The following is a 15,720-nucleotide window of genomic DNA, read 5'->3' as shown; positions in this document are numbered from 1 at the left end:
TGCAAGTAGATTTCCCCCAATAACCATTATGTCAAGTGATGTAACAACTGAATATATTACCAAATTGAGAACTAGGGATTCGGTAAAGAACAAGGATGTTAACTGTGGCATTGCTTGTGATTTTTCAAAAATCAGGAAACAGTTTTACAATTTTATTAGCATATACTCATTAAGTTGTGGTACATTCATATAGCAACATACCATGCAGCCATTCGGAAGGCTAGGCATCTCTGCATGGAGTGACCCAGAACATTCTCCAAGTTAATATAGTTAAGAGAAACTTCGTTTTGTCTTAAAGAATTAAGTTATGCCTAGAATAAAGCTTTTTTTTTTTTCATGGTTAAAGTGGAGACAATTGAGTGAGACATTAGGGATATTAAAAAAAAAAACTATTTGCTTGTATTACTTGCTGCATTTGAACAAATACTTGTTACCTAGCCAAATAAAAAATGTTTTGGAAATACTCCCTCCCCATACTCCCACCAAAGAAAGGATAGTTTGCCTGCAGCGGGGCTCTGTTGTCTTGAACTGGTGAGGACTGTGCCTGAACTGGGTCTCTATCCTTTCTTCTATTTATCCAGGCCATAGTTGTGGGGGCAGCATGTGGCCAGAGCTACAGGAGAGGCTTCTGCTGAGGGTTTGGGCTGCAGGTTTGAGCACAAGCACTCAGTCTATCTCAGTCAAGTAAAGCTTTGTTTTAATATTACTTAATAGACTTGTTTCATGGCTAGACTTTACCCCCTTGAACTTGGCTTACCATTTTTAAAATGAATCCTGTGTTGTCCCACATGGGAACCTGCAGAGTAGCACAGACAGGTAAGGCTTCATCTGGGCCTCATTTGCTTCTGGAACCGGTTGTTGCCTCCACTTTACTTCTGTAGTGGGAAACTCAGAAACCCTCTTGGGTGGGTGGAGATCTAGCCAGGTGTCACGGTTCAGCCTTGGTTTGTGGGAGGCCAAGTAAATGTCCTCAGTCATTTTAAGGGATATCAAACTTAATCTTTAAAAAGTTTACAGCAGTTTATATATTTTAGTTGAGACATTTCGATGAACTTAAATGGCGATCTGGGCCTTCCTCTATCCTTTCAGCTTACATTCTTCACTGATAGGGGTAGTTGTGTTTTAAACCTGAAACTCATTCTTCAGATGTGCAGGGCTCCAACAGAAGTCTTCCTTGGTGTGTGTGTTCCTTGTTGGGCCACAGATAGTGTAAAATCTAGATTCCAGAAGCCTGGGTGCATGTGCATTTGCATGTGCACACGTGCGCACACACATATTCATTAACAAAGCATTTTATTTAAACACTGGCTAAGGTACAAAAGTGCCTACTTTGTATTTTTATTTATTTTTCCTTTAACCTCCCTCCCCCATCCCCCCTCCTCCCCCCCAGCCTAGTCCGCCGCCCGTTCCTTTCCTGCTGGGCTCACATTCCTAGGTCTTTGTCTCTGCCTGGTATTTTAGAAATTTTGGGAGAGGAAGGCAATGGGTGGGACGTTCTGGAAGCTGGGGGCAGGGAAGAGGGTGGTCACTTGCAGGGTCAGAGGTCAAGCCTCCTCCATTTAGCTGGGGCAGCCGGATTGTCGCCAGGCCCGAGGGGGCGTGTCTGTGCATCTGCCCGGGAAGCCCCAAACAGGCCCTGGAATTCCTGCTGCTAGACGACCTGTTCTTCCCAGTCCCTTCCCCCCTTTCCCGGGAGCCACTGTTAATGGCTACTCCCACATTTCTGGCTATAGGACCCTCCACACAGCTCCAGTTTATTCCCTTAAAAATAATTCTACACCTGTTTCAGAGAGAATTAAATCCATGCACATCCTTACCTATCGATTGTTTTAACAGCTCTAAAATTGTGATTTTTCAATTTCAAATTGTGGTTAGATGAGACTTGGAGCTTCTAAATGAAGCATGAAATCTTAACAAAGTTTTGCTCCAACTTTTAGCTGGAAGGTTTATAAAAGTGGATTTCATTTTATAGTTTTTGGACAATGCATTCTTTTAAAAATTCATTGTTTACTAATAACAAGCACGTTGAGGCTATTCTTTTACTCGCTGGTAGCTTTTTATTATCAACTATTTGGGTGCTCCCTGCCCCCATCTCTGTTGCAGGCAGCCTGGAGCTGTAAAAGCACTGGCTCTTCTGAAACCACAGTGTGTTCTGGGTACTTAGAACTGCATGGATCCTGTGTAAAATGATACCAAACAGGGATTGCATTCAGAGACCCCTTTGAGTTGTATATCTGGGCTCTCAAGGCTGGTCACGGGAGGGCGCTGGTGTTGGTTCAGGGCACCCTGCCTTTCGCTGCCATCACCAGCCACTACCTGTTCTGACCAGGATTTTTTTCTGGCCACTGCATCTGCAGAATCTTTTAAAACCTACCATTCATGGGGGGATTGCAAATGTCCAGCATCATCCAGGTTCTTTCTGTATTTTAAGGTTGATCTAAACCTAAGAAAAATCACCTTAATTCTTTATAGTTACACAGTTGGAGTCTGGCGTGGGCACCCTGGCTCAGCCCAGAACTTACTACTTGTTTCGTTGTTGTTGTTTGTTTTGCACTCTCTTAGCCTGTGTTGCCTAGGCTAAATTCAGTGCCATGGTCACGGCTCACTGCAGCCTCGACTTCTTGGGCTCAAGGGATCCTCCCACCTCAGGCTCCTGAGTTACAAGCATGAGCCACCATGCCGAGCAACTTTTTTTTTTTTTTTTTTTTTTTTTTTTTTTTGTAGTTTGGGCCCAAGTGCTCCTCTAGCCTCAGCTTCTTGAGGAGCTTGGACTACAGGCATGAGCTGCCACGTCCAGCTACTAGAACTGAATTTTGAAGCTCTTTAGTTTCTGTTGTCAAGTCTCTATAGATTGGCTTTCTGGGGTGGAAGGGGTCTCCCGGAGGTACCCAGTCAGGCCCCTTTTGTTTCACAGATGAGACTGAAGCCCAGACAGGTCAAGAGAGGTGATTGGACAAGATGGTTCCATAGCCAGGTAGTGCCAGGCTCAAGTTTACAGCCTGAGGTTCTTTTCTACTCACTAGCCATGGAGATGAGAGCAATCTAGGTAGTTACAATTTGCAAGAGCCCCTTAGTCCGAAGGAAGCAGGAGAGTGCTATTCAGTCCACACAGCTGTCTTGAGAAGAGGGAAAGAGCGGATGCGTTCTCAAGGTTGCTTAGCTGTTAGAAGCAGGGAGGCCACCCGAAGGTTTAGTGGCATGTTTTATTCACGTGTAAAAGAAACTCTCTGATGGAAGGTTTTTCACACTTCACATCAGCATAGGAGTGATCCCTTCATTCCCATGACAAATGGAGAGAGCAAAGGAAAGGAATGTAGTTCAAACTGGTAGAATTGCTTTAGCACCACGTCGTAAAAAGGGATCGGCCAGGAATTTTTCCTGAATTCATCCAGCTCAGCATCTTTTGGTTAGTATTTATACTTGAGAATTTTAGATTTAAAAGATTATCAGGATTAGATAATCTCTGAAGGATAGATCATCTTAAAAAGCAACTGACTTAAAGGAGGCAAGCTGCTGCTACCTGGTTTCAGTCTGCCATCATTGCTGGCAAAGCACTGCAGTGATCACAATTGGTAGGAAAGTTACAAACTTTACCACATTTCCCTTGTGTAAAGTAGGATCCGGGCCAGGTGCGTTGGCTCACACTTGTAATCCCAGCACTTTGGGAGGCCAAGGTGGGCGGATCACGAGGTCAGGAGATGCAAGACCATCTTGGCTATCAGGGTGAAACCCCATCTCTACTAAAAATACAAAAAAATTAGCTGGGCGTGGTGGCGGGCACCTGTAGTCCCAGCTACTCCCATGGAGGCTAAGGCAGAAGAATGGCGTGAACTCGGGAGGCGGAGCTTGCAGTGAGCCGAGATCGCGTCGCCACTGCACTCCAGCCTGGGCGACAAGAGCAAGACTCTGTCTCAAAAACAAACAAATAAAGTAGGATCCATAAAACCTACTCTGTCTCAAAAACAAACAAATAAAGTAGGATCCATAAAACCTGCTGGTTATAGCAGAACTGTTACTTCACAAAAGTAAAAACACAATATCTTAAATCTTTCCTTTTTCCTGTTTCTGAATCGTAAAATTTCTAGAGAACCAGTTTAACCCATGCTAGATTACACACTTCCCTATTAACTCAATTAGCCCTGAGTGGAGTCAACTTCTGTGCGCTTGACTGAACCATTTAGAGGGAGCATTTTTCTAGTGGACACACTTTATGTGGAGATTTTGGTTGTTAATAAAATAAAGATCTTGGAGAAGGAAAGAAGCAGCAGTCTCCCTCTGTTTGCCCCCAGCCCTCTCTGTTTGGAGCTCTCCGCCTAAGAAAACCTTCTGGGCCACTTCCAAGCCTTCTCCCCATCTCTGTCTCCCACAACACTCTGCCCTGTTTCTCGCCAGAATGAGCTTCTATTCAGTCTGCGCAGAATCGCCTGGAATCTCGCGTCCTGGATCTCCACCATACCTAGCAAGGTGCTTTGTACTGATGATGAGAGAGCTGGTGTCATACCTGTGTTGGAACCAGCTCTGCAGAAGGCTCATGCTGGCTTCCCTGCTGTGTCTTTGCTAACACTGTGGCCTTGAGCACTCTCCAACTCCTGTCCTCACCTGGAGATGAAGTGTGGTGGTGTATTTGTGGAAGAATTCCCCTTGTATACTGCTACCCTGCCTGTTGCATGTTAGCTGGCTTCCCCTCATGCCCAGGTGTACCAGAGGCAAATTTAAGCTCTGCTTTTGAAAGCAATCCAGCAAACATTTACAGAGTGGCGCTAAGTGCCCTGCTCTGTGGAGAGATACAGTAATGAGACTGGCCCAGTTTCTGTGCCAAGGAGTTTTCTCTCTTGAGAGTTCCTTGTTTATTAGCAGATAAAGGTTGTGCCAACCCTTCTCTCTCTCCCTCCCTCCTTCCCTCCCAGAGTGCTGGGCCCCAGGGAAGTGTAGAACATCACATAAACCAGTTCTGTCAGCACTGGCTGCCTCCCAGGTTCAACCCCTTGGAATAACTTGGTATGAAGAAGAAAGGCAAGGAGCTGGCTGACCTTACCACTAGCTTTTTGCCTTCGTTCCAGAAACTTAAGCCTGTAGCTTGCTTGAGTGCCTGGGAGAACCATGCTTTGCCACTTTGCACTGCAAGCTGTGGTGTGAGGATGATTGTTACTGGCTCTTAACCTTGCTCCACACATCCAGGCTAGAGCAGCAAAGGAAACTTTTCTGGTATATTCTTATATCCAGGCCACCAATATCAGACTAGGCAACACAGTCTTAACAACTTTTCTGGATAGTGAAGCCAAGATTGAGGGCAAATTCTCGTGCCAGGAGGTTTGTTTTGTTTGGTTTCTGCCTTTGAAGTGTCTCTGTTACAGTTCTAAATGAGACTAGAGTGGGATGTGGCATTCAGTTGTGTTCCCTCCTCCATTCCCCCCTGATTTGGGGCAGAGAGAGTGGGAGAAAAAAGGAAGCAGATATTTTTAGTTATGTTTGCAGTTACTCCACTGCTGCCTCTCCCTTTGGGGTGTGCTTGCTCATTGGGAAGCTGGTGGTTCGGTTGTGGGATCCAGGGCCCTCCAGTTGCCGTCTTCCCTCTTCCTCCCGTCCTGCATCTCCATTGACGCCTGTACCCTCTCTTGTCCCCAGGTGCTGCACCTGTACTGTGACACTTGCTCTGTACCCATCTGTCGTGAGTGCACAATGGGCCGGCACGGGGGCCACAGCTTCATCTACCTCCAGGAGGCGCTGCAGGACTCGCGGGCACTCACCATCCAGCTGCTGGCAGATGCCCAGCAGGGACGACAGGCAATCCAGGTGAGCCTTCCCTGCCCTTCCGCAGTTCCCACGTGAATCGAGCCCCCCTTTCTGTTGGGTGGCATGGACAGACAGTTGGGCAGATTCAAGTGTGGGGGGTGGAATAGTGACCCAAATGAACTCAGGTGACATCCCTGCAGCAGCAGTCCCTTTAGGGGTTCTGGCAGTCTCGTGAAGATGTCAGGGATGTGGCCAAAGTTACTGGTCAGATTTCTAAGCACCTAGCCTGGGCCCCAGCATACCACCTGCACGTGTCCCATCCAGCCGCCTCCCGAAATCAAAGTGGACATTGGCACTTTCCAACCAGGACCGCAGAAAGGCTGGGTGCTTAATGCTGCTTATTATTATTATTATTATTAAATATTTTTTGAGTTGGAGTCTTGCCCTGTCACCCAGGCTGGAGTGCAGTTGTGTGATCTCGGCTAACCACAACCTCCACCTCCCGGATTCAAATGATTCTCCTGCCTCAGCCTCTCGAGTAGCTGGGATTACAGGCGTGCACCACTGCACCTGGCTAATTTTTTTTTTTTGAGACGGAGTCTCACTCTGTTGCCCAGGCTGGAGTACAGTGGCACGATCTCAGCTCACTGGAAGCTCCACCTCCTGGGTTCACGCCATTCTCCTGCCTCAGCCTCCCGAGTAGCTGGGACTACAGGCACCCGCCACCACCCCCGGCTAATTTTTTGTATTTTTAGTAGAGACTGGGTTTCACCATGTTAGCCAGGGTGGTCTCGATCTCCTGACCTCATGATCTGCCTGCCTTGGCCTCCCAAAGTGCTGGGATTATAGGTGTGAGCCACCGCACCTGCTGCACCTGACTAATTTTTATATTTTTAGTAGAGATTGGGTTTCACCACGTTGGCCAGGCTGGTCTTGAACTCCTGAGCACAGGTGATCCACCTGCCTCAGCCTCCCAAAGTACTGGGAGCTACTGAGCCCAGCCAATGCCTTTTATTTATTTTTGTTTTTGAGACAAGAGTCTTACTCTGTCACCCAGGCTGGAGTGTAGTGGCGGGATATCAGCTCAGTGCAACCTCCGCCTCTCAGGTTCAAGTGATTCTGCTGCCTCAGCCTCCCAAGTAGCTGGGATTACAGGCACCCGCTGCCATTCCCGGCTAATTTTTCTATTTTTAGTAAAAGAGACAGGGTTTCACCATGCAGGCCAGGTTGGTCTCAAACTCCTGACCTCAGGTGATCCACCTGCCTCGGCCTCCCAAAATGCTGGGATTACAGGCGTGAGCCACCATGCCCGGCCTAATGCTTTTTAGACAGAGACCTTTGTGATACAGATTTACTTATTTATATGTGAGAAATTATCGAGCAGGAGAATGTTATCTGAGGTTCAGTGTCTTCCGTCCTTTCCTGGATGGTAAATCCCCTGTAATTGAAACTGTTGTTTCTGTTGAATTCCTATCAACGCTAGGGAGGGGCATGTGTAACTTTGATAATTGGCAGGGTTCTCTTACATAGTTAGGTGATAGTGTGCCTGAATTTCTATTAAACCTTGTCTGATCCAGGTGACAAGGTTTTAGGAAATCAGAAAATTGTGACGTTTTCCCTGTGTTACAGGATACTTTGAAAGTCAAGAAAAGTTGGCAAGTTGTTCACCCTCTAGGAGAAATTACATAGGAACCATTCTAGAATATTTATATAAGTGAATTGTTTTAAAAGTAAGATTCTGGCCAGGTTAGTGGCTCACGCCTGTAATCCTAGCACTTTGGGAGGCCGAGGTGGTGGATCACTTGAGCTCAAGAGTTTGAGACCAGCCTGGGCAACATGAGGAAACCCTAAAAAAAGTACCAAAATTAGCCGGGTGTGGTGTGACACTCACCTGTAATCCCAGCTACTTGTGGGGCTGAGGTGGAAGGGTCACTTGAGCGCCAAAGGTGGAGGTTGCAGTGAGCCAAGATTATGCCAGTGCACTCCAGCCTGGGCAACAGTTAAGACTCTGTTTCAAAAAAAATCCGTTTTGAAAATGCTAAAGAATTGAGATCATGTGTCTTACAGAAGAGGGAGGATTTGATTTAATAAGTTTCTCAGCTGCTGTCACATTCCTATGCATGATACTGAAACAATCTTTTCTGATGAGTCAGATTTTGTGATGTTCAGATCATAAAATTGGAAGTTTGAGAGACTTTTCTGGAATGACTAATCCTGTCATTGTTATGCCAGTATTGCTCGTTGTCTTTAAAATGCCTTGAGTGTCTCTGTGTTGCTCTTCTCCTTTGTCAATGTCTTCGCCTGTGCGTCTTTCTGTTGTGTATCAGTGCATCTGTCCCTGCGGATGAAGTGGTTTATGTCCTTCATTTTATGCCACGACAATTGGGACCTTGACAAATAAGTGCCTTACCCTGCTGGCTTCTCCTCGACAGTGGTGCCCAGCCTTCACTGTGGCATCGCCTGAGGAACTTAACCACTGGTGTCAGCCAGGCACGGTGGCTCAAACCCGTAATCCCAGCACTTTGGGAGGCCGAGGCGGGTGGATCACCTGAGGTCAGGAGTTCGAGACCAGCCTGGCCAACGTGGTGAAACCCCGTCTCTACTAAAAATATAAAAATTAGCCAGGCATGGTGGCAGGCACCTGTAATGCCAGCTACTCAGGAGGCTGAGGGAGGACAATTGCTTGAACGCAGGAGGCAGAGGTTGCAGTGAGCCGAGATCGTGCTACTGCACTCCAGCCTGGCGACCGAATGAGACTCCATCTCAAACAAACAGAAAAACAAAAAGAGCCACTGGTGTCTAGGTCTGAACTCCTAGATTATGATATGATTTTATTAACCTCTTACTCTCTTAAGAGATTGAAAACAGTTGGAGCATTATTGAGATGAGTGCTGGTGCTCTCTGTGCTTAGTGGGAAAAGCCACTATGGGGGAGAAAAATGAGTTGTAACAATTTGGCCGAGGCTTATTAAGGAGAGCACCCAACAAATCATGAGTGGTTAACATGGTGAAATCTCAGAGAAATGGAAATTCTCTGGGGAGAAAAGATTGTGGGGAAATAAATATAGTCAGCTGTATAAGTGGTGAGAACCTAGGCATAAATCCTAGAGGTATGATTCAAATGTTAGTTGAAAGTGTGTGCCCAACATTAATCTGAATACTAGATCATGGGGCATTTTGGGTAGAGGCATTTTAGGTCTGTTAATCTATAAGGCCACAGCCAGGTACACTACATAGATAGTGATTTCCTAGAAAGTTTTTGTTTAACCATAACTTGTGTGTGTTTAGCATCCATCCTTGCTCTATCACCCGGGCTGGAGTGCAATGGCATGATCTCAGCTCACTGCAGCCTCTGCCTCCCAGTTTCAAGTGATTCCCCTGTCTCAGCCTCCCGAGTAGCTGAGGTTACAGGCGCATACCACCACTCTCGACTAATTTTTGTCTTTTTAGTAGAGACGGGGTTTCACCATGTTTGTCAAGCTAGTCTTGAACTCCTCACCTCAGATGATCCACCTTCCTCGGCTTTTCAAAGTGTTGGGATATCAGGCGTCAGCCACCGTGCCCGGCCGTTATTTTTTTTTAAGAGACAGAATCTCTCTCACTCAGAGTGCAGTGGTGCCATCATAGCTCACTGCAGCCTCAAACTCCTGGGCTTTGAGGCAATCGATCCCTTTTCTTTGGCTTCTCGCGTAGCTAGGACTACAGGTATGCTCCACCATGCCCAGCTAATTTTTGTATTTTTTGTAGAGATGGGGGGCTCGCTTTGTTGTCTAGGCTGATGTCAAACTCCTGGCTTCAAGCAATCTTTCACCTTGGCCTCCCAAGGCGCTGAGATTAAAGGCATCAGCTACCTTGCCCAGCCTGACAATTTCTTAAAATGTGACACAAGTCTTCATCCCTTCAAATTTTCTCATGAGATGGCAACAATTCAGTCACATCTTCAGGCTCCACTTCTAATTCTAGTTCTCTGTATTTTCACCACATCTGCAGTGACTTCCTCCACTACTTATTTCTGCTACAAGAAGTTGATCTCAACCCTAATTGACGACCTTGAGTTCACCCATTAGGGTTGGGATCAGCTTCAAACATCCTATTAATGTTGATATTTAGACCTCTACCTATGAATCACGAATGCTCTTTTATAGTATCTCCAGTTTTAGTATATGTTCTTAATGGCACCTGGAATGGTAAATTTTTTGCAGAAGGATTACAAATGAGTTTGTCCAGATCCATCAGAGGAATCACTATCTGTAGTAGCTATAGCCTTATGAAGTTTATTTGTTAAATAATAAGACTTGAAAATTGAAACTACTTCTTGATTCATGGGCTGTAGAATGGATGTTGTGTTACCAGACATGAAAACAACTTTCGTGTCCTTGTGCATCTCTAGCAGAGTCTTCTGGGTGACCAGGCGCATTCTCAATCAGCGGTGATATTTTGAAAGGAATCTTTTTTTCTGAGCGGTAGGTCTCAACAGTGGGTTTAAAGTATTCTGTAAACCGGCCCCGCATGGTGGTGCAAGCCTGTAATCCCAGCACTTTGGGAGCCCGAGGCAGGTGGATCACCTGGGATGAGGAGTTTGAGACCAGCCTGACTAACATAGAGAAACCCCTTCTCTACTAAACACAAAAAATTAGCTGGGCATGGTGGCACATGCCTGTAGTCCCAGCTACTTGGGAGGCCGAAGCAGGAAAATTGCTGGAACCCGGGAGGTGGAGGTTGCAGTGAGCCGAGATTGCGCCATTGCACTCTAGCCTGGGCAACAAGAGCGAAACCCTGTCTAAATAAATAAATAAATAAATAAATAAATAAATAAATAAATAAAAATTTAGAAAATTCCACAAACCATGCTACAAACAGACATGCTGTCATCCAGGCTTTGTTTTTCCATTTGTAGAACACAGGCATGGTAGATTTAGCATAATGCTTAAGGGGCCTAGGATTGTCAGGATAGACAATGACTGGTGTCAACTTAGTCACCAGCTACATTAGTCCCTACCAAGAGAGTCAGCCCGTCCATTGAAGCTTTGAAGCCAGGCATTGACTTCTGTAGCTATGAAAGTCCTAGATGGCATCTTCTTCCAATAGAAGACTATGTCTTTCCAATATCAGACTGTCTCCTTCCAATAAAAGGGTGTCTTGAAAGTCTGTTATTTAGCTGTCTTCATCAATTACCTTAGCTTGTTTTTCTGGGTAACTTGCTGCAGCTTCTCTATCAGCACTTGCTGTGTCACCTTACACATATATGTTTTGGAGATAACTCGTTTTCTTAAACCATATCACTTAGCCTCTGTTAGCTTCAAACTTCTGCAGCTTCCTCATCTCTCACCCTTCATAGCATTGAAGAGTTAGGTTCCTGCTCAGGCAGGATTAGACTTTGGCTTAAGGAGATGTTATGGCTGGTTTGATCTTTTCTCCAGATCATTAAACTTCTTCATATCAGCAATAAGTCTGTTTTGCCTCATTACCGTTTGAGTGTTCACTGGAGTGAACTTCTAATTTCTTTCAAGAACTTTATTTTGCAATCATAGCTTTGACTGTTTGGTGTAAGAGGCCTAGCTTTCAGCCTGTCTGTAGCTTTCTACTTGCTTTCTTTACTAAGCTTAATAATTTTAGATTTGTGGGACCTTTTCTTTCACTTGAACACTTAGATGCCATTGTAGGGTTACTAAGTGGCCTGATTAACACCAGAGATCACTTGTCACAGATCAGCACACCAGATAAAATAATAATGAAAAGTTTGAAATACTGCAAAAATTATCAAAGTGTGACACAGAGACAGTACGGGCTTTTGGAAAAATGATACCGGTAGATTTGGTTGATGCAGTGTTGCCACAAATCTTCAATTTCTTTTTAAGAAAAAAAAAAAAAAACTGGCTGGATACTGTAGCTCAAAACTATAACGTCAGCACTTTGGGAGGCTGAGGCAGGAGGATCACTTGAGCTCAGGAATTCTAGACCAGCCTGAGCAACATAGTGAGATCTTGTCTCTACAAAAAATGATTTTTATCTATGAAGTGCAATAAAATGAGGTATGGCTATAGTTTGTGATTATATTTTTTATTATTTTTATTTTTGAGACAGTCTCGCTGTGTCGCCCAGGCTGGATCGCAGTGACAGATCTTGGCTCACTGCAACCTCTGCCTCCCGGGTTCAAGTGAGGAGCTGGGATTACTGGCGTGTACCACCATCCATGCCTGGCTAATTTTTGTGTTTTTAGTAGAGATAGGGTTTCACCATGTTGCCCAGGCTGGTCTTCTCAAACTCGTGGCGTCAGGTGATCTATCCGCGTCCACCTCCCAAAGTGCTGGGATTACAGGCTTGAGCCACTGCACCCAGCCTCATCCATTTATTTTTAAGATCAGTTTGTGTGATTGTTGTAACCATCTAATAAATCATTTCCAGATGGGGAGGATATATATACTGAAAGTATATTTCCCCATTGAATATCTGGTCTTTTATCTGGTATTAAATTGCAGATGTCAGATGTTCAGTTGACTATGAATCAGAGTTCCTAACTTATGACTTTAAGAGACTCACAATTTGTCCTGAGAGTCTTGGTTCTGGAAGGAGCTCCAGATATAAATCCTTGAGTTAATTCTGGATTGTCCTATAAAGAGAATCTACCCTGGTGAGTGTCTAGAGTTGGCCATAACAAGGACAGTATGGAAGATGTAGCACCTCATCACTGCTGTAGGGCATTTAGGGGGCAACCACTCATTTTTATTGCTTTTTTGAACAAACTGTTACTTTCACTTTGCTGCTTTTCTTGAATATATGACATTTTGGTCATGTATGTTATTAGAGGATTCCACAAGGTAAACTTAATTTGCTGGGGATAGTGATAAATAGGATCAGGAATAGTTGGTTTCTACATAAGAAAGTTTTGATTCTTTAATTACTATATTTCATCACATTTAAGATGCCATTAATTGTAAGGTGTACATTTATTTTATATACAACTAACAAAGGAAGAAACCCACGGACAATTTAAGATGAATTATAGATTCAGAGCCGGGCGCGGTGGCTCACGCCTGTAATCCCAGCACTTTGGGAGGCCAAGGCGGGTGGATCACAAGGTCAGGAGATTGAGACCATCCTGGCTAACACAGTGAAACCCCGTCTCTACTAAAAATACAAAAAATTAGCTGGCTGTGGTGGCAGGCGCCTGTAGTCCCAGCTACTTGGGAGGCTGAGGCAGGAGAATGGCGTGAACCCGGGAGGCGGAGCTTGCAGTGAGCCGAGATCGAGCCACTGCACTCCAGCCTGGGCGACAGAGCAAGACTCCGTCTCAAAAAAAAAAAAAAAAAAAAAAAGATGAATTATAGATTCAGAGAAAGAGGAGATGAAAATTTTATGTATGTATATATATATTTATATGCGTGTGTGTGTGTGTATATATATATATTATTATTTTTATTTTATTTATTTTTTTTTTTTTCCGAGGTGGAGTCTCACTCTGTTGCCCAGGCTAGAGTTCAGTGCCACGATTTTGGCTCACTGCAACCTCTGCCTCCCGGGTTCAAGCGATTCTCCTGCCTCAGCCTCCTGAGTAGTTGGGATTACAGGTACCCGTCACCACACCTGGCTAATTTTGGTATCTTTAGTAGAGACAGGGTTTCACCATGTTGGCCAGGCTAGTCTCGACTCCTGACCTCAGGCAGTCCGCCCGCCTCAGTCTCCCAAAAGTGTTGGGATTCCAGGCATGAGCCACTGCGCCTGGCCAAAAATTACATTTTAGAGTGGACCACAGTAGCTCCACATACCCAGTATGGTCGCCTACAAGTGTATGAGTGATGTTTGCATTCTCTTACCTTCTGACCGTTAGGCTCTTTAAATACCACTGTTCTCCACAGTTGGCATCTGTGATCGATATCTATATTCTTTCCCTTGAAAGCCAGATTTGGCCCGAGTCTCCTCCATGCTGACTGACTGCCACTCAGTAGTCAGCTGGAAAGTGCACTGATTTGCCAGTCCAAATGGAGACCCTCAACTTTCAAATGTTTAATTAGATCTGTTAACATCCCAAAGATGGTTAAATTTTCTCTCAAGCACCATGCTTGTTGGGTGATTTCTCTTTTCTTACTGTGAAATGTATATATCTGTTTTGGAAGTTTACCCAGCCTTTCTTCTACCTTGTCATTTCCCCCAACCCATCTGCCTTATATGTCCTTCAAATGCCCTGCTGTTAGAGGTTGGGAACTAGTTCAGTAAGTCCTGGTCTGCACATCTTGGAATGCGGTGCTTGGCTGGGTAGTGCATAATTTGGAAGGGAAAGACCTATTTTTCCACTATGCATTGGGTAGGGCTTTTGTGACTCTCAGCCCAAGGAATATCTTTACATGCTTGCTGATTATTAAAATTGCAACAAAAGCTTTGAATCCCCTGAACCTGTTTGAAAAATGGAAGAAACAGTTTTTATCATAAAATGCGAGTTCCAAACATGAGGGATAAGCGGTAAGCCTGGCTAGGAGACTAGGGGAAGAGGTGAGTAGGGTAGTATACCCAATCCTATGGAAAGGGAGTGGTGTTGTTTTTTTTTTTTAATTTTTTTTAGTTTTTGAGACACAGAGTTGCTCTTGTTGCCCAGGCTGGGTCTTTTTTTTTTTTTTTTCCCCTAACATGATAGAAGTTAGATGTAAAAAAATAAGTTTGGCAAGTAGTATGACATTAATAGAAAGCAGTTTGCCGTCTCTGCTTTCTATTGAGGAATGATTAAGAAATGTTACAGACATAGGTTTGGTTGCCTTGGTGAAATATTAGCTTGGACACCAGTTGTGCTAATTAATAACCAACACATCTAAAAATATAGAGGGTGCCAGTTACTAAGTTCTACTCTTTGGGATCTAACCCTGTCACACTCTTGCCATGTGATACTGGGGCTGTGACTCTTCAAACTACATGTATGGGAAAAGGACTTCTTCCCTTTTCTTCCAATTCATATTAATTATATTATCATATATTTGTTTTGAGACAGAGTCTTGCTCTGTCATCCAAGCTGGGGTGCGATGGTGCAGTCACAGCTTGCGGAAGCTTCGATCTCCCAGGACTCAAGCAATCCTTCCAGCTCAGCCTCCCAAGTAGATGGGACTGTAGACAAGCGCCACCCCGCCTGGCTAATTTATTTTTTTGTAGAGACGGGGTCTCGCTCTTGGCCAGGCTGATCTCAAACTCCTGGGCTTAAGCTATCCTCCTGCCTCTGCCTCCCAAAGTGCTGGGATTACAGGTGTGAGCCACCGTACCCGGCCCCAATTCTTTTTTTTTTTTTTTTTTTTGAGACGGAGTCTCGCTGTCGCCCAGGCTGGAGTGCAGTGGCGTGATCTTGGCTCACTGCAGGCTCCGCCCCCTGGGGTTCACGCCATTCTTCTGCCTCAGCCTCCCGCGTAGCTGGGGCTGCAGGTGCCCGCCACCTCGCCCGGCTAATTTTTTGTATTTTTAGTAGAGACGGGGGTTTCACCGTGTTAGGCAGGATGGTCTCGATCTCCTGACCTTGTGATCTGCCTGCCTCGGCCTCCCAAAGTGCTGGGATTACAGGTGTGAGCCACCCCACCTGGCCCTCCAATTCTTAATAGCAGTTCTTTTTCACCCTGACAGCAGAAGTTGGTTTAAATTTCAGATCTTGACACTCCCAGAATTAGCTGGACGTAACCTCGCCACCTTATTCTGGGTTCTCGTAACCACAGCTTTCTTTCCTTTGTTCTCTCAAACAAAGCAGAAGAAGCTGCTTCTGCAGGTACTGTCTGCCTCAGTGTGCTCTTTGCCCCAGCAGTTCTCCCATGCCTGTTTAACCATTTCCCTGTGCTAAATTCTGCTTAAATGTCTAGGGAGCTCTCTTGCGCTCTCTCGCTTTCTCTCTTTTTCCCTGGATGAATCCTGACAGCGTGAGATACTAAAGATGTATCGATGCTATTATGATACCTGCTTATATGCATGCTCATTTGCTTGGCCATTCTGATTTTTTAACTTTTAGGTAATGTGGATGTAATAT

General features: G+C 45.0%; 1 protein-coding gene across 1 annotated transcript in view; it reads left to right on the top strand.

Moving 5' to 3' along the window:
* Positions 1-15,720, top strand: part of TRIM71 (tripartite motif containing 71) — an 82,914-nt gene that overhangs the window by 52,460 nt on the left and 14,734 nt on the right. The window contains exon 2 of the mRNA XM_003256820.3: positions 5,626-5,793. Coding sequence (XP_003256868.2) covers positions 5,626-5,793 — 168 coding nt within the window. The remainder of the gene's footprint in view (positions 1-5,625; positions 5,794-15,720) is intronic.

Source organism: Nomascus leucogenys, chromosome 4 (genome assembly GCF_006542625.1).
Source record: "Nomascus leucogenys isolate Asia chromosome 4, Asia_NLE_v1, whole genome shotgun sequence".
Taxonomy (NCBI): Eukaryota; Metazoa; Chordata; class Mammalia; order Primates; family Hylobatidae; genus Nomascus; species Nomascus leucogenys.
The sequence above is the reverse complement of the archived record's forward strand: the minus strand, read 5'-3'. Positions and strand labels throughout refer to the sequence as shown.